Source organism: Panulirus ornatus, chromosome 5, assembly GCF_036320965.1.
Source record: "Panulirus ornatus isolate Po-2019 chromosome 5, ASM3632096v1, whole genome shotgun sequence".
NCBI lineage: Eukaryota > Metazoa > Arthropoda > Malacostraca > Decapoda > Palinuridae > Panulirus > Panulirus ornatus.
The window spans coordinates 42,502,539-42,526,201 of record NC_092228.1 but is presented as its reverse complement, the minus strand read 5'-3'; the positions used below and the strand labels follow the sequence as shown (position 1 = coordinate 42,526,201).

Sequence of the window (23,663 nt, the reverse complement as noted above, 5' to 3'; positions counted from 1 at the left end):
TACAATATTCTCTCTTTATTAGTTCACAAAAGTGCTGTTGCATATCTGGGCTGAGAAATACTTTTGATTAAGGCTTGTATGAATAATCTGTAAAATAACTGTATTAATGTTAGTGCAACTATTAATCTATGAAATTTTGTAGCTAGTGTTGTTGATATGGCAATTGATGTTGAAAGAAATGCCCTTTTTTATAATCTGTTTTGCAATATTGAGTCAGGATTCGATTTGATATGTGAGGGAAATTTGTGTAAATTCCCCTAATGTGTAAATTGAAAGCCAAGTTGGTTCTGTAAACAGATTTAATGTGAAAGAATTTCTGGTGTCTCTCAGTAAGCCCCTATTACGAAACACCAGCATGTGGCACAGTGTCAGTTGATGTAATTGGTCCATTGCCACTCTTGTTAACTCTTCCGATTTATATTCTTTTGAATAAGCTTTATTTTAAGAGGACGTCTGGGGGTAATCTGCTGCGCACAAGGGAAGAAAAGAGTCGCCAAATTACATCACATTGAGTCACTGAAGTTAAAAACCAACATTACATGGATATTTAACGGGAGTTATACTTAGCACTATGGCTCAGTGATCAGTTAATGGTCATTAAATTCAAATCACATACGCTAATGACTTTAATATTAAGGAAATTAGATGCATAAGGTGGTAATAGAAGAGAAAGAGCATTTAATGGCCAGGAAATTCAAATCTCCCGCTCTGGGATTAGAAAGCGAACACGGTACACATTTGTGTTTTCATTGTAGGCAAGAGCATCGGATTCTCTATCGTGGGGTCGGGAAGGCCTTTACAGCCCTCACCCTGAACCAGCTGATAACAGAGAGGGTTCGATCCCGTGACACAACGGTTTGCCACACGACAGGCGCCATTTTCCTTATAGTTGCGGAAAGAGAGAAGGAGCACTCGTACCAACCCAATCCACTCGGGTCCCGCTGATTTCCCACCCTGCCGCGACCCCCGGCCTTCCAGGTCGTTCCCGCTGGACTCCCCCGCCCTGGGAAGAGAGAATTAACCCCGGGAAACCCCCAGGGAGGCGAGAATACCCGAAGTAAACAGTGGAGGTCTGGGTTGGGTTTGCTTGCCTGGCGGGGAAGAGCAAAGCTCCCGATCAGTTCGTCTCGGACGTGAAAGGCGCTGGCGGTGCTGGGTCTGGACGAGCCCCAATGAGAAACGACGGCGTTATTTAGCCTCCGCGCCTTGCCATCGGGACCGATCCTCCTTCAGAAGACAGGGGCACCATGTCGTCGGGTATTATGAGCTGCAGAGAGTTCGTGGTGGGCGGAAAGTACCGCCTAGTGAGGAAAATAGGCAGTGGCAGCTTCGGTGATATATATCTAGGGATCAACATCACCAATGGAGAGGTGAGGTTTCTGTCATCTGGTGAGTGGGGGGGATTCAAAGGGGCTCCCCTTAAGGGTATGGCTGGTCGCCCTGGGTCATGGCGGGGGCCTATATACCAGCTGGGAGGTCCCACACCGTCCCGAAATGGGATGGAAGAAATTGTAATGGCCGTGTGAAGGACTGGGGTTCTCTGGGACCTTGAGTGGGTTAATTTTTTTTCCCCTCGCCTTCTCTCTTCTCTCTCGCGTAGCACAGACGACACAGCAAGTCTTCCTTGGCTCTATGAACTTAATTAAATGGCTACCTGTGCTCGAGAGAGGGAAGAAATTAGGGAAATAAATTCGAGAATGTCGAGAGGTCCCGATCAGCTGACAGGTCGTCATGGGGGTTGGTCGCTAGTGGCCAGAGTCGTCCCTTTGTGGAAGATTTTCTCTTTTTCTCTTTTTCTTCCAGGATATTCTTAAGCCACCAGGATCTTCGTATTTCACTAAGCTATGTTGGGGGGATATAGATATATATGTCACTCTAGCTCTGCCTCACTGGTGGTTAGGGATATTGAGGGATATTTGGTCTTTTTATCAGTTTGAGTTGGGATATTGAGGGATATTTGGTCTTTTTATCAGTTTGAGTTGGGATATTGAGGGATATTTGGTCTTTTTATCAGTTTGAGTTGGGATATTGAGGAATATTTGGTCTTTGCGTCAGTATAAGTTGGGATATAGAGGGATATTTGGTCTCTGCATCAGTTTGAGTTGGGATATTGAGGGATATTTGGTCATTTTATGTTTTAGTTGGGATATTGAGGGATATTTGGTCTCTGCATCAGTGTCATTTGAGGATATTGAAGGATATTTGGTCTGCCTCGGTGTTAGTTGAGGATATTGAGGGATATTTGTTCTGCAGTGCAGGTGTTTAGAGTAGACAATAATGGTCGCAACTCATTATTTTGAGCATTGTATTCTGTTTATCAATTGAATGAGGCATCTGTAACGAGAGACATGCATGCAAGGCAGAATGAAGGATTAGTATACGTTGAAATACATACTGTATGTGTGAATTATGAACAAGATTTATTAGAAACCCTCACGCAGTAGGGGAAATGATAATAGAAACGTACCAGCATGAAATACGTCTTGCTGAGGATTGCATGGTTGTGTGTCATGTTGTATGTTGACAGCGCCAATTGTGACATGCCCAGCTATGGATGTGGCTGGTATATTCAAACAGAACATCTATGATTTCCTCCTAGGGAGGTTTTTCTTGTCAAATTGTGCAGGATTGGATGAAAATGACCAAAAGCAATACTGCTTCTGTAAAAACAAAAATTTATAGTCCTTCGGTCAGATGTTCACGCTGTAACTTTTGCTGTAGTTGTTCGTGAAGAATCTTGAATGGCAAAACTGCCAGCGAATCTGCCAAGTATATTTCTACAGATGTGTATTTTATTTAGGCTACATTTTTAAATTCATTTGATAACTTCCAATGAGAAATTTACATTCTAAATCTTTTCCCAATTTGCTGTCTGAGCCATATTGCACAATGTTCTGGTGCATGGCGTAGTTTAGTTATTCTAAGATTGGATTTTGTTAGACCTTTCATAGCTTAAGATTATAGAATATTGTTGTTGTCCTGGACATGCTGGTATTAGCGATAATAGAATAGCCAATGCTGGGGCTAAAGCAGCTATATCTATATTTTGTTTGTGAATTAAACCCAACAGTGTTTTTGTGAGCTGATTTAATGATGTTAAATGTAAATGGTAAGCTTGATTGTGGTATGATATCAAAACTAATAAACTGCAGAGGATAAAGAAAGGTGTTGAGGTGTGGCATTCAGCTCTCACCAGGAATAGCCATTTTGAGATGGTCTTTGTTGATTGGAGATGAAGTATTTGACCCATGGTCACTAAGTTAAGAGGAGACCTACTCCAGTATGTGTCATTTGCAAGTTTTATCCTTAAAGGTCCCCCAAAAGGAATACCAAAAATATAGCTCGGAGGCAAATATGTGTTACAATAATGGGGGAAAAAGAGTAAAGGAGAAATTTTAAGCAATAATATATGAAGACTGATGAATTTTGTAATGGAAGCCAAGATTTATCTTTTAAAGGCCAAAATGTACAGTATGCAAATAATTTGATTGATTTGATATCTTTTTAGTCCTAAAATGTGCTGAATAATCATTGGGTTTGGTCTCAACAAAGTCCACAGAATCAGTCAAATCAGAGTATTCCTCAAAATCACTCAGATCAACTAGAATATCCCACAAAATCAGTCAAATCAACAAGAATACTCCTCAAAATCAGTCAAATCGAGAATATTCCACAAAACCAGTCACATCAATGAGAATAGTCCTCAAAATCAGTCAGATTGAGAATATTCCACAAAATCAGTCAAACTAATGAGAATATTCCGCAAAACCAGTCAAATCAACGAGAATATTCCACAAAATCAGTCAAATCAGCTGTAATATTCCACTAAATCAGTCAAATCAACTAGAATATTCGACATTAAGACAAATCTTTCCTGTAAAGAAGGTTAGGTGAGGTTTCTATGAGTTCATGAGATTTGTTTAAGTACGTTACTGAAACTTGTCTGCTGCTGGGAGTTGCTTGGCTGCTAACCCTGTTGTCTGTTGACATCTGGTGCCATTTGTGTAGTGGTTAGTCATGGTTATGTAGCGTATTTTAGCTTGAGTTTTGTGTGTTAAGATAAAACTTCATTAATAGTGAGATTAGGTGATGCTTTCATAGGTTCTTTTGATGTTGTACAAGTGTATTTTCCCCACTTTTACTGCAGTGAACCCCATGTTGTCCCTGATATACTATTGCCATTATATTAGATGTTCCGTAAGATATAATGCTCAGGATCATGTTCTGCCAATGTTGCTGTCTCCTTAAAACACTACGCAGCAACATAGAATGAAATCACTCGAGATCCAGAGCTAATGATAGTGAGCTAAACGGTTGAATTGTCATACTTTTCCAAGTACCATGACCATGAGGTACTTCTTTAATATTACAAGGTAAATGGTTCAAAAACAGAATTCATACTAATTGTAATTTTAGTATACATATTTTATGAACTTTATGATATATAATGCAATTTGAAGTTTATGAAATATATTAGGATTCTTCCTAGGGATTATGTATAGATTATATATATATATATATATATATATATATATATATATATATTTTTTTTTTTTTTTTTTTCATACTATTCGCTATTTCCCGCGATAGCGAGGTAGCGTTAAGAACAGAGGACTGGGCCTTTGAGGGAATATCCTCACCAGGACCTCTTCTCTGTTCCTTCTTTTGGAGAATTAAAAAAAAAAAAAAAAAAAAAAGAATTGTACCAAATATATGAAAATGTGTGTATTGTAAGATTTTTAACGTACAAAGTAATGTGAGGAATTGGTAAATTTACACTTCTCCTTTGTAGTTCCTTGCTAATGTATCATTCAGAAAGTGCAATTAAGGTTGCAGAGCATGACTTTTGTTTTATTTTGTTGTGCATTTTGGGGAGAATGTGGGGATGATTAATGTAAAAGTAGATAAAACTCTTGAAAAAATCAGTGGAACTTATGGAAACATCACCTGTCCTCCCCAAGTGCCCAAGACGTAGAAATGCAATGATGGGATTGCATGGAATGGCCACTTATAGGGAGATGTGGCAGTGGCATGACAGGTGTCTAGGCCTGTCATCTGTTTGTTGACATTCATTGAGAGTCAGCATGCTGCTGAGTCATGTTTGTGACAAGTATATTCCAACTAAGATATTCAACATTAAGATGAATCATGACTATTAGGGAGATCAGGTGTGGTTTTCATTGGCCAAGTTGATAATGTATGCATTTTACCTACTTTTTACATGAACTAACCCCCTTGACATTTACCCTGACATGCAGTGCATATCTGTCTCAACTATTGCCTTATCTACCATCACAAAATAGTTTAGATAATCTAGATCATGATCCACAGTTTGACTTTTCTCGAAACACTACATTAGTATTGCAGATTAAAATGACACGATATTCAAAACAAATTTACATGCACGAGTAAGTTGATATGTATATGGTAATTAGGAATTTTCTGTGGGGGGATTTTGATATTTTACCTAAAAGGAAATGTTTTTTGCTTGGATGTAATTTATTGATCCTTGAATAAGAGTCCAGTTGTTAGTTTCTAGCGCATACCATCTGGTATTTGTTTCTTGCAAGTCATAGATAGAGAGGAGGAATTCTCACAGTTATACTGTTGCAGAATTTGGGGAAGAATGGTTATTTTGTGATATTTTTTGAAAGCCAAAACCAGAAATTCAAATTTTACCGTTGATGAAACATGATTTTCAATTTAGAAAAATTCAAATCAGTAAGTTTTTTCTTCGTCTTTTGATGGTATTGCATTGTAATGCAGATATTGTACACTTCCAGGTGGAGTTCTTCACATCTCATATATCAATGATGGGAGTTTGATTTTGAGATGTTTATGCAATTTTGCAGGATTCACACTACCGTTATTCAGTACTTGCACACATTCAGTACCCAATCCTATTTGTTGACCTTTAATACCAGTCCATGCAAACCTAAAGTTGACAAATTCTTCATCATACATCATTCATAAATGTGCTTACACCTTAATTTTCAAGGTGTGCTGTTCGTATTAGGTAGTTTCAACAGTCTCTCCATTTAGGATAGTGCGAAAGTAATGCAATTATAATGTAACATTGTGTACGTTGATATAGTTTTCAAATTGATATTTCAGTAAGAACCTACATACAAGAAAAGAAATATAGATTTTTCATGGAAACATCACTTCACATCATGATGAACGTGTTTATTGCTTTCTCATTTATAAGGAATCCAACACATTCATAGTTCAGAATGATAATCTGTTCCCCAGTAAGTAATCAACCAATCCCATGAGTGAGGGTGAAAACGAAAGTCTTTGAGGTGATGGTTAAGTTGGCACCACTGACATTGACTCGTTCCTCTGCCAATCTTCCCTTTAGTGATGTAGATACAATGCACATTCTTGTGTTGTAAAATTTTGCCTATTAATCTGTTGTACAAGTGAATATCTAATTTCCTTAAAGTGCAAAACATGTAAGATGTATTATTTTTCTAGAAACATCTTAATTTTTTGAATTAACTCATTTTTCTTGATATGGAATCCACCATATTTTTAGCTAACGAAAATGATGATATATTCTCCCTTAAGAAATCAGCCAATTTCACGAGTGAGAGTTTTGAAAGTGAAAATTTTCAATGTATTGATGCAGATGAGGTGGGCTAACACCAACACCCACTTGCTTATTTCTCCACTTTCCTTCCAGCTTATGGTGAAGAAAAACCATAAATTTTTGTCATATTGTGTCGGTTGATATTATTCTGGTTAGAAATTGTATTTCAGTACAGACTGATTAGAAAAAAAAGTTGATGCTTAAATTTTTTCTGGATACATCTCTTCATCATTACACTACTTAGGTAACATCATTTCCTCTGATATGGAATCCACTGCATTACATTTAACAAAATGATAATCTGTTTCCCAGTAAGTAATCAGCCAGTCCCATGAAGGAGGTTGAAAGTGAAAGTTTTGATGGTGTTGGTGCAGAGGAGGTGGGTGGAGTTAATACCACCACCCACTTGCTTCTTCCCCTGCCCTTCCTCTTGCTCACCGTGGAAATACAACCCAAAGTCTTATGTTGTAATGTTTTTCATATTTTTATTATACAAATTGATATTACAGTATAAAAACATAAAAAAAGAGAATAGATATTTAAAGCAGTGGTGTTGGTGAGAAGAGAGGCAGCGATTTCATTAATGAAATATAAACATATTGTATTAATACAGTTTGGAGGTTCATTTTATATATCTAGATGTTCGAAAGTCAAGTTCTGTAGTAGGGGCTAGGTACTGGATGTTTTTATATGACAGATTAAAGTAATAAAAACTTTGTGTTTTTTACATTGTAACTGACAACCACCGGAATATTAATCTTAAATGACTTGGCACTACCATTGTTATGAAATATATGATGACGTTAAAAGTACTCTCTTTTTATATTCTATTATCGAAGGAAAAGAATATTTTAATAGGTTTTTTTATACTGCTCATTAAGATTATGAGATCAGGATGTTCCCCAGAAGGTGACTTTCAGCCGCTTGGATATGAATCCAAACGATTTTGCCATGTTTATGGGATACAATTTGATACCATTTTGTTTTAACATCTTAAAGAATTATGAAAAACTTTTTTAGAATATTTTAGATATATAATACTGTGTTACATAATACTTGAAATGGTACATGAGAATTGTATTTTTTCAAATCTGTCGCTGATGTGAGACCCTAGTGTCATTTAAGATTTAGTACTGTAATTCTTGACTGTCACGATTCTGAAATGTCTTCTGCTTACACTTTAAGAGAGTACTGATACAAGAATAGGGAGAAGGATTTTTAGGCCCCCAACTCCTACCCTTAGTTATTCAACTACAATTTGCAGGAGGTATATGGTTACTGTTTTCTTTGCCCCAGAGATGTATGTCATCTTGACTAACTTACTGTCCATGTATCCTAAGTGACCATGCCATCTTAAAAGACTTAATTGCATTTCAAGCATACATTATTAGAAGTTTTCTTTCTGGGTACCATACTGTCATCCATTTCTTCATGCTCTGTTTTATTGATTTTGAGTGACAAACATGGTACGGGCGAAACATGCCCCAGGCAAAGCCCATCTCATGTGAAATATTGAATCAGGGCTCTATAGGTGTTTTTAGACGACTTAAAGGTTGAAAGGTTATAGGAAGAGGAATATGAAAGGAGTAAGAAAATTTCACAACTTGACTTTTTGAAGCAAGAAGGTACCATAATAGTCAGTCCTCTAGTGACTAATCTCCACAGAGAAACTGTGGGAAGCAGGTAGATGCATGTCATAGGTCCAACTCATTTGGGTGGGGACACATGCACGCGGCTCACAGTGGTGAAAGTAATATCACAGAGAGCAACAACAGGCAGTGGAAGAACCACTCCAAATGTGTGAGCATTACTCCATATCAGAGCAAATAGAATTCTTGTAGATGTGAAATAGCTCTTCTCAAAAATAGTGACACCCCCTACAGCACCCCCGGCTTTTGGAAAGCAGACTTCATGATGTTGATTATGTAGGGTCTCTAGGATAGATTGTCAGGTATGGTTAGCATGACGCGTTTACTGTGCAAAAAACATTGTGTTTCTAGCAATGTGAGCACCAACCCCTCTATCTTGAGGGATAGATTTTCTTTCCTTACTCATCTTTTTGGAAATTTCACTTCTAGGCACTATATTTCTTCCACCTTTGCTTAGAAGTGTTTGGCTCTCACTATTATGAGGAAGAGAAAGTCCAAATTCTTGCCTAGAAGCAAGAAATTGTGGGTACACACGGGATTTCTAGCACTGGGTGCTTAGAATGCCCAGTCGGATGGCTGTTTCCTTCAACACCTCATCAGTTTCTTGCTTTATTCAGATCAAGATCCTATGCACGAAAATATGGACCTAAGATACTTCAGGAACCTTGCCAGTCCCATGCCCAGACATCTGCAGATGGTAATCAGGGTCAAAGAAGAGATGACAAAAGTACTAAAATGTTTGGGGAGGCAGGCAAGGGTTTTTATGGACACTATGTTATTACAGGGTTGAATTGTGGTGTTTTGAAATTGATTAGAGCAAGACGAATGACACTTAGTTTGAGATATAGGAAGAAATTGTGTTCTAGTTCGTACTATATTTCACAAAGTTACTTAGTTTGAGATATAGGAAAAAATTGTGTTCAAGTTCATACTATACTTCACAAAGTTACTTCTAGAAAGGGTGTTGATGGGGTGTTTCCTAACCAGACATGGTTTTATCTTGGTAAGCTCTTAATGGTTGCCACAAGTGTTTAGTGAATATTTGTGCAGATGGTGTAATGATATTTCTCTATTGCAGGAGGTGGCAATTAAGCTTGAGGCTATGAAGGCGAGGCATCCTCAGCTCTTATATGAGAGCAAAGTTTACAAGATCCTCCAGGGAGGTGTCGGTATTCCACACATCAGGTCAATATCTCTGTTTATATATAATTTGCTCCAATGCATTAACATACCCATGGTTCTCACTTAGCTTATGGCTTAGATTATTTTTTCCCCTGATTATTTTTGATTTTCTGTGAATATCGCATAAGATGAAGAGGTTAGGAAACTGGATCTAATGTATTTGCTAAAATAATGGAAAGTTGAGTTAGGATGTTGCATGAGGTAAGGGATTTAAGATTATGGTAGAGACCATTTCGTTTGCCATTCATCTTGTGTATATTCATTTCGCCAACATTTATGTAAGAGTGTAAGTTGTGTAACACTGGGCTGTAGGCATGAAGACCTTGAAGACCTCATGAGGTATTTACCAGGTTGAAGGTATGGAGATGTTTGTGAGCCAAAATGTTCTTGAAAGGTAGAGATGAAAGTGAAACAAGTTGCAGAGGATAGGGAGAGTTTTATGACCTGGTATGGTCTGTCCCTGATGCAACGGTCATCAGAATGTGAGTGATGACATTGACTAAATAACCTTCACCTTTCTTCTTTTCTTTTGATATTCCCCTTCCCAGCTGCCCCTTCTAATTTGGTCTGGCTTTTCCTTATCTCGTGTCCTCTCCTCACACTATAATATCCTTTGCTCAGTGTGTTAAGTACATAAAGGTAACAAGGTTTCTGAATGTGTGGTACATATGTTAGTCATTTAGGTGGCCTATACTTCAGGGTTATGTTATATCTCCTGATAAAGTATTTTGTTGATATTACTGTGTTAGTTGCCCTATGCTTGTGGCCTGTTAAGGATGAGGCTAAGAACAGCACTGAAGTGCACCAGTGATGGAGACTTTTGACATGGCTGCCCTCTTGAGTGAGTTCCTGGAGGTAACAGACGTTGGAGATGCAGATTACTGTTATTGGAATTGATATGATTATTATTATTATTATTATTATTATACTGCTGTTATCATCAATTTTATCAATCAGGTTTAGAATTCTAGCTTAGTTAAAGCTCATAAGTAAAGAGACTAACACAAACATATATTTTAGAATTTTTCTGTGGGTAGTTAGAACACAGTTCTAAAGGTGTTAATGACAGAATGCCATATTACATTAATTTTGCAAATTTTCTGCTATTAGGTAAACATAAGTATATATCTTCATTGCTCTTGAGATCGTATCACCTCACTCGTAGTTTTTTATCAGTAAAGCATTAATTTGAATCCTGAGTATATAATCAATTTTTAACCTTTTTATTTTTGTATGATTATATAATTTGGAAGGGGCACTTCATCCTATTGCATTAACACTTTATTGTAGAAGTATGGGGTAAAGTATTGAGAAGTATTTTGCATTACATTCGTGATAGATTTACTGTATGTTCGTTAATACATTTTTTCATTTTTAGATGGTTTGGTCAAGAACAACAGTACAACATCTTGGTGATGGATTTACTGGGACCCTCTCTAGAAGACCTCTTCAATTTCTGTAGTCGTCGATTTACAATGAAGACTGTCCTGATGCTAGCAGACCAAATGATCGGACGCATAGAGTTTATACATAATAAGAACTTCATCCATAGAGACATAAAGCCGGGTAGGTTGCAGATGTAGAAAGTTAGTTTGTGTCAGGTTTAAGCTTAAGGTAACCCATGTTAATCTGTCTGTTATATGAATGTGTTCGTCTCATAAGATCACCAATCATAACTACTGCATGACCTTGCAAGAAACCTGTTTCTCTGAAACAATGGTAAGTTTGTTAAATGGTTACTTTTACTTCGATTTGCTGCTATTCATTATGAAAGTTAACGGTAGTAGTATCCTACAAAATTTTAATGTTCACTGCAAAATGGAAATGAAGAGTGTATGTTACAGATTGAAGTATTTACCAGTGCAGTTACATAAATTATCTGTAACAGCATAAGATTATCAGTTAAGCATTCACTAACATTTGATAATGCACTAGAAGAACACTTACACACCTATCTGACACCACAGAGTTTGGGGAATAGCCATAACAATATATTAATCTCTCATTGTGGTAATGCAACAAATTTATAGGTGACCGAGTCTATACACTCACAAACAGCCTTCACACTCTGTTTCTGTGTACTCCCAATTAGGTCCCTGCATTCAAATTGAAGAAGCAGCAGTTGATGCTAAATGGATTATTGTGTAGTTGCCTCTCTATCAGGAATGGAGTGCAAGAGCTATATTGGGAAATTGAACTTCTGTGCTTGTCCTTGTTGGACTGTTAGTAATAGGGATTCCTATTTTTGACCCTAGACTTTATATATGAAGGGCAGATTTTTTTTCTTCTTCATTCCAGGATGGCCCATGTTTTTGTGCTTGTAGAGTGAGAATGCATCGTGCCATCTGTGATTTATCTAACTTTCATTTGGCAAGAGAAATGTGAATAGGTCAGGAGATTGATTTGCTCCTGACATAAGCCCCCAGTTTCCATTATCTGTCCAGAATAGCCATGCAGAGGGCTCAGGGATAAGTTTGGGTATCTTGAAATTCATAAGTAAGCATATATATGTGAATAAGAGCAATATACACAGTGTCTAAGGATTTTTTTCCTTGGAGGTTTTATTTGACAAATGCAGTGACCAGATAACAGACTGATATTAATCCATTGTGGTTAAGGGATTTGCCACACAGGTGGGAAAGGATTTATCTCTATCTATATCCCTGATGCCCATTCCCTTTGTGAACTTCCATTAAGGGGGTGGCTATGACAAAAATCTCCAGGTATTCTTGTTATGACGTGGAAATCTTGTTCTTAACTGTTTCGTATTGTGCCAGTCACATGCCTAGAAACCTCCTTTAGGGGAAAGAAAGTTGTTAAGGGTGGTGAACGTTATGTTTGGGTACTCAGGCCAGCTATTTTATTTTTATGTGAATGTGTAGTATGTTGCTTGCAAGTATTTTTGAGTACAGAAAATTGATAGCTTTATTGCCCTTAATTTTGATAAACTGATTGCTATCTACAATGTTATCTGTATTTGCAGACAATTTTCTTATGGGTATTGGTCGTCATTGCAACAAGCTGTTTCTGATCGACTTTGGACTGGCCAAGAAGTATCGTGATAATCGTTCTCGTGCCCACATACCATACCGGGAGGACAAGAACCTCACAGGAACTGCTCGTTATGCCTCAATCAATGCTCATTTGGGTATCGAGCAGAGGTAAATAGTGAAGATTATGTAACTTGTGTAGAGAGTTTTCATATACATAATCTTTTAAAAGGTTGTTTAGTGTGAGTGCTTTTATATGGTGGTAAATGTTGAGATGCGATTTTTCTATGATTTTTTTTTTTATCGGTAATGTTTTACTGCAAAGTAGCAAACACATTACCTTGAATTATTCATGAATAGACTGCTAGCATTAGATGGGTTTTGGAGGCAGTGTGAAGTGGGGCCATGGCAACTGTGGGCTGTAATGTTTCAAACCCAGATTACTGATGAACTTTTATATTTGCATCACAAGGGTTTAGAGAAAGAGTGTGTGTTGATGTTTTTGAATAGCAGGAATATGTTTATTTATTTTTAGAAACATTATGATGATATTTTGAAAAGTGATGTAGTAGAGTGTTACTACTTACGTCCTTATGAATTATTCTGAATGGCATATTCTTGGGAATAGAGTATTACAATATTAACTGATAGATAAACTTTGGTTGCTCTCAACTTCAGCATTGCTTAGAATACTGTAAAAACATTTTACAAACATAGAAACACAGGCTGCACCCATTAGGTGCCAGTGCTGTGGGTGGACTAGGACAAATTTGGAAAGATGTTCCAAATGTAAGATAAAATTTTCAGCCACCGGTGATTCTGAAGCCACATATGAAAGCCAATGATATGCAAATATAAAACCAACATGAAACCGATACAAAATACTTTACACGTTTGATATGTTGAATTTGAGTGAAAATGCTGTAAGAGTCAAAACCATATATTTTGAGACCAAAGACAGAAGTACATTGTGAAAAGTTAAAAAGCTATGTTTTGTAGTGTCATCATGTGGATGTAGCTACATTTTAATCTGTTGTATCCCTTTATAGCCGACGAGATGACATGGAGAGCTTAGGATATGTGCTGATGTATTTCAACCGTGGATCACTACCTTGGCAAGGCCTCAAAGCTGCTACCAAAAAACAGAAGTATGAGAAAATTAGTGAGAAGAAGATGTCTACACCAGTTGAGTCACTCTGCAAGGTGAGATCTACTGAATAGTTTTTATTAAACATACAGGTAAGTGAATAACTACTGTGTTCTTTAAGTACTAATCATCATTTTGTAATTCCAGGTATGCTATATGTAATTCAGATCCTGCATACAGTGTAAACTTAGGTGATGTACCTGTGGCTGGATATGCAAAAAAATTTTAAAAGTGTTGACTCTTTTTGTCTGTAGGTAGCTTCCCATCCCTGTATTATGTCATTCAGGTGTTCATTGGCACCATTACCAAGTCAGCTAAAAAGCAAATACCAAAAGGGTGTAGAAAGCAATATAACAGAACTTATCCCAGAGAATCAAAGAACTCTTATAGCTCTTATTGTGAAGAAGTATGTTCATGCAAAACCTTTTTTCTCAGCAGCAAGCATAAAGCAGGTTCAGGCTCTTAAGACATTCCATGACTAACCTATTCACTGGAAAAAGTCTACAAACTGGCATGCATTCCTTGACAACATGAACCACAAAACCAACAGCGACCAACTGTGGAGATCACTGGTTAAAATCCACACATCCCATATCACTCCCCTACATGTGAAGTACTACTTAATCAAAGCAGCATCCCTCATTCCATTGAACAAATAAAATGTACTCATGAAACAAAGCAATCACACCCCCTGACAGAGCAGTCATGAAAAATTACACAACCTTCACAAGTGCTCATGCATCCTTCACACCCACAGACATTCAAAATGCAAGTAAGAACATATGAAACTGGCTCTTAAACCTTAACAAATTTTCTCGTAAAAATGCTTCTTCCCAATTGGAATCCAAGCACTTACTGGTATCTTCAACCTCACCTGGTTATGCAGCGAAATCCCAAACATCCAGAAATCTGCCAACGTAGGGCAGATTCTTAAGCCCTTCAGCACCCATAACTCCCCTTCCTCCTTTCTTCCTTTGTTTGTACTGTCATCAATAGCCAAACTCTTTGAAAGCATGGCTACACTGCATACAAACTGCACACAACACATCCTTGATGACTTCAACCAAATTCAGCCAATATCCCAGACTTTACTAGTGGCAGTAGATGTAACAAAGCAGTTGATACAGTTTTGATGGAAAGTTATCAAGAAACATACAGTTTTCAGCCTTCTGTTGTAATTTGTTTTGAATTATCTAAAGAGAACTTTTTACTTTGATTTAGGGAAGCAGCATGTAATATTAGTTCATGAGTATTTTTAGTATATATGTTGATCTGTTTTAACAGGGCTTCCCAGCAGAGTTTGCTATGTACCTCAACTATTGCCGAGGTTTGCGGTTTGATGAAGCCCCAGACTACATGTACCTGCGCCAACTCTTCCGCATCTTGTTCCGCACACTTCATCACCAGTATGATTATACCTTTGACTGGACAATGCTTAAACAGAAAGCTGCATCTACTGCAGCTGCAGTGTCTGGAACCACCCCCCAGCCTGCAGCTACCCAAGGTACACAGAAGCAACTCTGAGGTTTTGGATGAAAGTGATATGAAGAAGGTTTGTGATATTTCCTTATGAGCAGTTATAGTAACATTATTGTGTTGGATATATACAGTCTGACCTCTTAAATTTGGAATTTTTGGGACCTAGGCTTATCCAGATTTCAGAATTTTTTGATCTTTGGAAATAAAAAGAGAGGGGGAAAAGTAAAATGGTGTACTGACAATGAAATATGGTTTGTATTAATACAGTAAAACACGCTGGTTGACCTTAAATACTAAAGTACAGAATATAATTGAAAACTACCTTTAATAATGCAATCATTGAGATGAATATTGTATTTACAGAGCACTGTCATGTACTGTATGATGGTCTTGTTCATCTCTCCAGTTATAAAGACAAAAGTTCCACACACACTTTCAAACTCCCTCCCTCCCATTAATGATTTCAAGCTTCATATATCACAACAAACCTTCATGTGCAGCCTTTTTTACAGTCTATCTATCTGTCTATTTGAAAATAGAATGTCATACTTTCAGACTCTCTCTCCGACAAACAACCAGACTTTATAGTATTTTCCCAACATAATTGTTGTGCTTACTTCGTAGCCTTTTATTTTCAATGCTGTTCAAAAAAATAATGCCACTTTTAAGCCCTTTCCCTCCAACGAATGATCAAGTTCTTCATATTTTCCCAACAAACCTTCACCTGCAGACTTCTCAACCTTCAGTCTATCTTTCTGTGTAAAAGTATTATTTTAATGAAGAGGAACGTATTATGATGAATTACAAAGAAAGAGAACACTTAAAATGCACAAAATTTTGCCCCTCATTTATGATATCATGATATTTCACTTTTAAGTTATTAGTGGCCATACAGTAATCACAGGACACTCCTATGCTGATTATTATGTGGTTTGATTTCACGCTTGTAGTATGCAGCTGTGCAGTAAAAAAAAAAATCCACAAAAAATAGGTTGAGCTTATAAATCAGCAATTTTAGGAGGACATCACTAATAGAAACAAGAAAGAAACTAGCCTTAAGTCACGGCCCTGTGCTTCTCGTATATCTCACTTTTCAGGACCAGTGATCAATTTGATAGTTTTTGCCTCTTTTCGAACAAAATACTAGAAATATAGTTCATACTATCCAATGTTCAGATGTAGAAACAAGTAATTTTTCATGCTGATGAGTGTATTGTCGTATTAAAGGCTTATAAGCAAAACAGTATTTAAAAGTACACATTTTCAGTTAATATGTATAAATTTAATTTCTCTTTTGTCAGTAAGTTTTTGAAACAGTTTTCAGAGCATATAACAGTGTGGACTTGGTGGCTACTATGTTGGTTGTCTCATGATGAAAGGTTATGGAATTCCATTCTCTAAGGCTAAGAAGCCACACTGGAGTTCATTAGTTATGGAGACGATTACCCTGGCCGACCCCTTGAGGTTTTTTCAGGTATTGATTACCATATATCCCAAAAACTATGAATTTCTTTGTTGATTTTGTTTATTTTCTGGAACTGTTGATGAGCATGCAATAAGTACCTGGACATATTAAGTAAATTGCTGTGTATTGTAATTAGATATGTCCATGAAATATAGAAGAAAAAGGAATGGTATATACAATATTGTCTCGACTATTATATTGTGATGCACCAGGTTAAATAAGTCTAGTTGTTTTCTTATGCAGTAGATTTTTTAATGTTCATTAAAGAAATTATATTGGTTTCTTTCTCTGTGTACAAACTATATGTGAGCTACTCAGGTTTTTCAGTCAGGATTACCGATCACAATTTTAAGAGATATACATTTTTGTATAAACCTGTACGTTAGAGAAAACAATACCTCCACCCATTTGCAATGCTCATAGTAAGTTGTTAGCTCATTATCACAAGAGTAAAAGATTAATAACATTACTTGTACAATAGAAAATCTTTACTTGGAAGGATAGCAGGTTATAGAAATAATATGCGGTATATGAAGCTGGGTAATTGGCATTATTGGAGGGATCTTAGTAATGCCACAAGATATTCTATGTGAAATTGAAACAGTAGCTACATATCTTTTTTATTGGCATTTCAAAGGAAGATTAATATGCAGTCACAGTCAGATATTAGTGCAGCACAAAGTTCTGTCAATGAATGAACTTCATGAAAGATAGACAAAGGGAGAGAGAGAGAGAAGAAAGACACAGGGAGCATGAGGTCACTGATCGTGGGCACTTTGGCATGTGGCATATATTGGCCTATGTATGGTTAACAGCAATATTTCACTTCTGTAGTCTGTTCATTTATGTTCTTGACTTTCATGAGATATGTTTATAAATTTTTGTATGGTTATTGGCTTTTTTTATGATTATCATTACCTAAGTGTATGGTATCGGAGGGAACTGTACACTTATGGGACCATATCTTAAATTTTTTCCATTGTATAACTTTTTAAACTTTTGTGTACAGTCACCATTCACTGTTTCAACTCATTTGTTTGTACCTACTCTTGCTTATGTGTGTGTGTATGTAGTTGTTTTGAATGTAGTGACTAATTTGTCTTGTAATATACAGTGTGAGAATTATGTACTTGTGGGGCTGTATCTCTTAAAGCTTTACCTTACAAGTTTGAAACATTCACCTTTATCTTTTTCGTCTCCTACCTGTTTGTACTGAAGGGGATGCTGTTTTCCTCTGATGGGACTTCATGTTGTGAACCTTATAATCATACAACTTTTTAAGCTGATGTATTGTCCATAATCACTCTCATGACTGATTTTTTTAATCATCTACATCTCTCAATACTCGGCAAAAATAGCACTGTACAGTCTTTCCGACAAGTTTCTTGCTCAGTTTCTTGTTATGGTATATAGTTGTTCTATCTTTGCATCTTTCGAAGAACTGTTCACTGATAACATCATCAAACTGGTTGTAATCTGGTTACCTCTTACTCTTCTTTCTTCCATGGTGGACAAATCCTAGGCTTTTCGCCTTTCCCATAACTCACATTTCTTAATTTGGTTACTATTTTTGTTGCTGTCCCCTATTATTTATCTATGCAGCTTTTATTGTGGTGAACAAAGTTTAAGAAAAATATTCAAGTTTTGGCCTGCTGAATATCTCCTGGGGATAGGGGATTAAGAATACTTCCCACGTATTCCCTGCGTGTTGTAGAAGGCGACTAAAAAGGGAGGGAGCGGGGGGCTGGAAATCCTCCCCTCTCGTGTTTTTTTGTTTTTTTTTTTTCCAAAAGAAGGAACAGAGAGGGCCAGGTGAGGTTATTCTAAAAAAAGGCCCAGTCCTCTGTTCTTAACGCTACCTCGCTAACGCGGGAAATGGCGAATAGTTTAAAAGAAAGAAGAAAGATATACTTGAATGCTCGGGATGGCTTCTACTCCCAAGTTTCTCATGCAAACAGATTCTTGCATCTTGTATCCTGCTAGTTAATATTCATATGGAGGCCTTCTTTTATTGTCCCATCCTCATTACTGTGCATTTCCTTTACTTGATGAAAATCAGCCATGTGCCAGAACAAGTTTGGAATTTGTATGCAATCCTTTTCGTATTTCACTTTCCTTACAACCTTGGCATCATCCACAGGCATATTCAGGTTGAAGTCCGGTCCTTCAGGTGGTCAGTTACAGTGATGAAGAAAGGTAATGGTTCCAGAACATACTCCAGCAGCATGCCACTTGTGACAGCAGCCCAATTTGCAAAGGGTTCCCTGACATGCATCCTTTGTTCTCTTCCACAGAGATAGCCTATTCAACGAAGTAGTGTCCTCCATATTCCTGCCTGAAGATCCAACTTCTTCACTAGCCTCCTAAGTGGCACAGTGTCAGATACTTTTGGGCAGTCTTTATACAGATCATCCAACCAGCCTTCCCCTATTTCTAAAACAGAGCTTATTCTCTCGTAGAAATCCAAGAAGTCATTTTGCGTGACCCCCTCTCCCTGAAACCATGCTGTCTGTCGCATATGTTCCATCTTCTCTGTCGGAAATCATCCGTTTCCTTTCTGGTTATGTATGTGTGTGTCTGACCTTGCTTGTATTTTTTCTTGTTCTTTATGGGGAGAGAGTTTTAAACTCGTGCAGCCCCATCTCTTCACCATTCTCTACTGTTTGCATTAACCATGTCTTCATTCATTTCATTCCATTCTTACACCATTATATGATCTAAAGGTACTTCATTACATCTTTTATAACAAGTTTTTTGAGTAATTTCTTGTTTTTACTTGGATGTTCCATCCCTTCATCTTTTGAGGAACTGGTCACACTTTACACCATCAATCAGTTTTAAAATCATGAAGATTGTCTTTAGGTCACCCCTAACTGTTCTCTCTCATGTGGTAGATAAATTAAGGCCTCTGGCCTTTCCCCGCTATCAGAGTTGGTGTCAGCTTTTGGGGCCCAGTCTATTAAAGAATCTATATTACAGCTTTTTGAACTTTTGTGTACTGTCAGCAATCATATTGTCATAGATTATGCTGATTGCTTGCTATAGCCATGTTGGTATTGATGCATATAAGAAACATTTGAACATTAAGGAAGTTTTTGGAATATTACTGAGGATCAGAAATGATGTAAGTCAATATTCTCTTTGAAAAAAACGTGGCACAAAATGTGCTGGCCATTATGTTAAGTGAAAGTGAAAACAAAGTTCAGATTGAAGGGTTTCTGTCTCTCAAGAAAATAGCATTGTTTGTAGGTGTGCTGAATTTTCTAAAGGCATGTGATACATTGAACTGTGTATGAGTGTAGAAAGTGATGTGCTTGTTGTTCTTCAGTTAATAGATGAAAAAACCTTGGACATGGTTATGAATCCTTAGCATGCTAAACAGAATGCTGTTTGTGTTGATAATGATGTTTTTGACTCAATGATAGAAAAAAAATTACTTTTAAGAAATCTCTGTTTTGGCTTATGAACACTGGCTTTATGTGAAGCATCGTTATGCACTTTTGCTCAGTGGGAGCCATGTTTGGAGTTAGATATAGCTGAATATAGTGCACACAAATGCGTAAGCAAGGTATTGTATCATCAGAACAATTCAGCTGGCGGGTGGGTAGCACGATGCAGCACCCACACTTTTGAGTGGTGAGACTTTCAACTCGACTGGCTAGCTTCTTGTCTACTCTTCAATATATATAACCAACCTTGCCTGTAAGAACATTCTTGACTTTTATTTCTTCATGGGACACCCTGGCTTGTTCCATGAGCACTGGACCAGATATGGAATATGACCAGATATGACTTGGCACGCTGTATGAGTGCCTGGTAGTTTTCCAAGTTTTGGGGATCAAAGTTTTCAAACTTTGGACATTACTGTACTTTAGAATTCCAAGTTTAAGAGGTCAAAATATATGTACTAGATGATGGAGCAGGTATTTCTGTTGCATGTTAAGGCAATTTATTTCCTCTTACAAAACAGGAATAGTGCTGTTAAAATTGGATGTAAATTTTACAAGAAATTGCATTGTGCCACCATGTTTTGTGAAAAATGTTGATTTTGGATGCTTACCATATTCATTGTTTGATGAGTCTCCTGCAATATACTGTAGTGTTCCTCTAGATTAAAAGCTAATTCCTAATCCTCTTGCATATTTTTATATCTTCTAGGAGGCCACTAAAGGATTGATACTAAAGTTACTGGATATATTTGTTGAAAGAAGCAAGCCCAAGGTGATCCCCTTTCTTTACGTTGCAAAAGAACAAAGAAATGGAGGACATTCGCTTGATTTAATGGCACGAAGCAGTGATGGTGTAAAGAGCACATTTGTTGATGAGCAGGATTGTCTTGCCACTTCATCATTGTGTTCTTATCAATGCTAGTGTTGTCACTTGTTTGCCACTAATGCTGCTCGCGATGACCATAGTTGTGGGCATCGTATTTTTTCTCTGACCTGATTAAGGACAGTTTTTTAAGGAATATGTGATTATGAGTGATGTCCAATGAACACGAGTGAATCCTCATAGGTAAAGGGAAGATTTGTGTTTATAATCTTCCATATACTAATTTTGGAATTCTGGAAAACCTGTGGATGAACTAGTTATTGCAGATTTTTGGTGAAGTAAAGGGATGAAAGCCATGATGAAAAACCTTGAAGAAGAAAGGGTCCATCTAGCTCCGTAGTTTTTCTCCACACGACCGGAAGTTCGTGTTGAATTAATTTCATTTACATTTAGCTGTATCATATCCATACCGTAAGAAGAAAGTTCTCTTCACAGCCTTTGAGTTGATCTTTCAGTGAAGTAAACTTGATCCAACAAAAATGAAAAAAAAAAGGAATAATGTAAAATTAAAAAATACACCATTTCTACATAGGCAAGGGTTTTTTAGTAGCGCTTATTTGTCATATGTTTTAAAAGGGAGCTTTTTTGCGTTTAGAAAAGATAAACAATGAAGTTATTGCCAGAAATAGACACTGGAGAGAAAAGCATGTTTTGAGCAGAGAAAAGTTTGGCATGATTGCTTGTAACCCACAAACATTACCTAATGTATATGTTTTGTACCAGCTGCACATTAGCATTCATGTCCTTTAAGTTTTTATTATGCAGAGGAATTAACATGATTTTCATGTTATGGCAACACTAATAAATTTGGCTTTGTTAGTGTAAAAATTAAGTTCAGATTTTTACAGATTCCTCTCGTAAGGTATCTATCAAAGAGGGCTGTTTTTCCTTTATTTTGTATTTTCTTAATTATTGAGTTCATCATTTTAATTGTGTAGCACTCAGTGTTTTAGCTGAATATAACCCATGTAACTTCTGTATAACATTTGTTTATATTGTTAAGCTGTGTGTAACTGACAGTGAACTTGTTGATAATGTGTCAGGCAAGTGTGTTTATGGTTACTTCTCAAGTCATATTTTCATCAATGTATCATAAAAAACTGATCTGGTATCCAGGTAAATAGGATTTATTACTCCCATGTTGCATCATAAAACTGAGAGTCCAGTGTAGAATGAAAGGACATAACTTTTTCTGTCATATTTGTGCTTATCCCTTCCTCTTTGTACTTCTAAACTTTTTGTCTGTGAAGCACATTTATCTCTTTTTCTGAACTTGCATTTGCGAAGTGAATGACTCAATGTATCCCATGACATGATTGTTATCCTTGTCCGATTGCCGTGTGGACTGAAGAAGAATCCCAGACACTCTGTCATCCTCTAGCAAGAGGTAGTCTGGGGTTCACTAGTATCATCTCACAGGGCTTTATAATAGGAGCTAATGGTGGGTTAAAAACAATGGAAACTTGAAATGCTTTAAGGCTTGTTTATAAAGTGTGTTTTCCTAGACAGTGGCCCTTAAAGCAAATGTTGTTTGGAATTGTTTTTGATTAGCTTTTATTGACAGCACCTTGGTATGGAAGCTCATGCTTCAATGTTAAATAATGTACATCTAGTTCTTTTATGTAAAGCATCAAAATTGGCTTGGCTGCCGTGCCTCGGTGAAAAGACTAGAAAATGCGGCTTTACAGGATGATTCTTTTGCCGCCAGAGTGAGTGAAGTGCAAGGTATCCAAATTGTGTCCACTGGAATATTTTTGGGTCACTAATAAGGAAGAGAATGAGACCAAAGGAGTTTGAAGATCAGCTTTGAGAAATTTCTTGGTCTCATTTTTGTTGCACTCTGTTCGTGGATCCCCGGAAATGTGTTGTGATGAAAACCTATAATTGGAACTTTCAGAAGACAGCTTTCTGGGGAAAGGTTTGAGACAGTGACGACATAAAATGTTTATTTTTTGGTGGATGTCACCATCTTACTTGATACTTTTTTTATCACAGTTATCGAAATAGAAATCATGTAATGAATTTTTTTTGAGACCTTATGGGTATTGTGTTATCACCTGTGCAGCTTATATCAAGTATATACCAGTTCTGAAGTAAGGTGATGATATGCAGATTTAATAGTTACATAGTCATGCAAGACATTATGATAGATGTACGACTAATGTTTTTGTAACTGATTACTTTCTGATAGAGAATATATTTATCATGGTAGTTAATAGGTTGAGCACTTATTTCTGAGAAAGCATGATGCTTTTTTTAAAGGAATCAGCTGCTTAGAAAAATATATCGTTTTTAATGAATGAGGTGTATATTGGTTATAAATTTATGTATGTGATGCTTTAGCATATGTTTGTAAGTTGTGTGCAAGACTGTACAGTCCAGTGTGTCTCCTTCCTGTGTGTTTGAAATTCTCATAATATCTGTCAGTCTTATTTTATGCTCAGAATGAGTCTTAAAATAATATTTCCATGCACAGGTGATGAAAAAATTTCCTAAGGTCTTACAAAACAACTGTGTATAAATGATTTATAACCCCACCACCAAACATACCTTGTGGGGTGATCCTTGTTATATAAAGTTGAGAGAAGGTGTTCAGAAATTTTTTTAACTGTGATTCATAATTCATCCTTATTTTCAGTCACGTGAAGCTGTAGAGCATTGCATAGAAATGTAGTGTAATAAAACTGAGAATTAATTACTCTTAATTTTACCTTTATGAAAATGTCGTGATTTTTTTTCTTTTGGCATGGTGAAAGTATGGTAACCTTGTAATCATTTTGGAATTGACTATTTAAGTTGTATTGGGTAAAGCTACTTGTCTGATTGT

At 36.8% G+C, this 23,663-nt stretch overlaps 1 protein-coding gene across 4 annotated transcripts; it reads left to right on the top strand.

The window, feature by feature from the left end:
- Positions 1-862: 862 nt before the first annotated feature.
- On the top strand, positions 863-23,531 carry LOC139748738 (casein kinase I). Of its 4 annotated transcripts, none has more exons than XM_071662142.1 (7): positions 863-1,370; positions 9,320-9,426; positions 10,802-10,989; positions 12,407-12,584; positions 13,463-13,616; positions 14,845-15,112; positions 20,663-23,531. In XM_071662142.1, the coding sequence occupies exons 1-6, from the start codon at positions 1,248-1,250 to the stop codon at positions 15,082-15,084; spliced, it is 990 nt and encodes a 329-aa protein (XP_071518243.1). In that variant the 5' UTR covers positions 863-1,247; the 3' UTR covers positions 15,085-15,112; positions 20,663-23,531. The 4 variants fall into 4 exon arrangements, with proteins under 4 accessions (XP_071518243.1, XP_071518244.1, XP_071518242.1 ...); XM_071662143.1 differs by having other exon boundaries at positions 882-1,370; positions 18,645-21,328; XM_071662141.1 differs by having other exon boundaries at positions 888-1,370; positions 14,845-15,064; positions 18,645-21,328.
- Positions 23,532-23,663: the final 132 nt, after the last annotated feature.

Coding starts and splice junctions, on each gene's coding strand:
- LOC139748738 (XM_071662141.1), top strand. CDS start 1,248: ATGTCGTCGGGTATTATGAGCTGCAGAGAGTTCGTGGTGGGCGGAAAG. Junction 10,990..12,406: donor CCATAGAGACATAAAGCCGG/GTAGGTTGCAGA, acceptor CTGTATTTGCAG/ACAATTTTCTTATGGGTATT. Junction 15,065..18,644: donor CCAGCCTGCAGCTACCCAAG/GTACACAGAAGC, acceptor CATCATCCACAG/GCATATTCAGGTTGAAGTCC.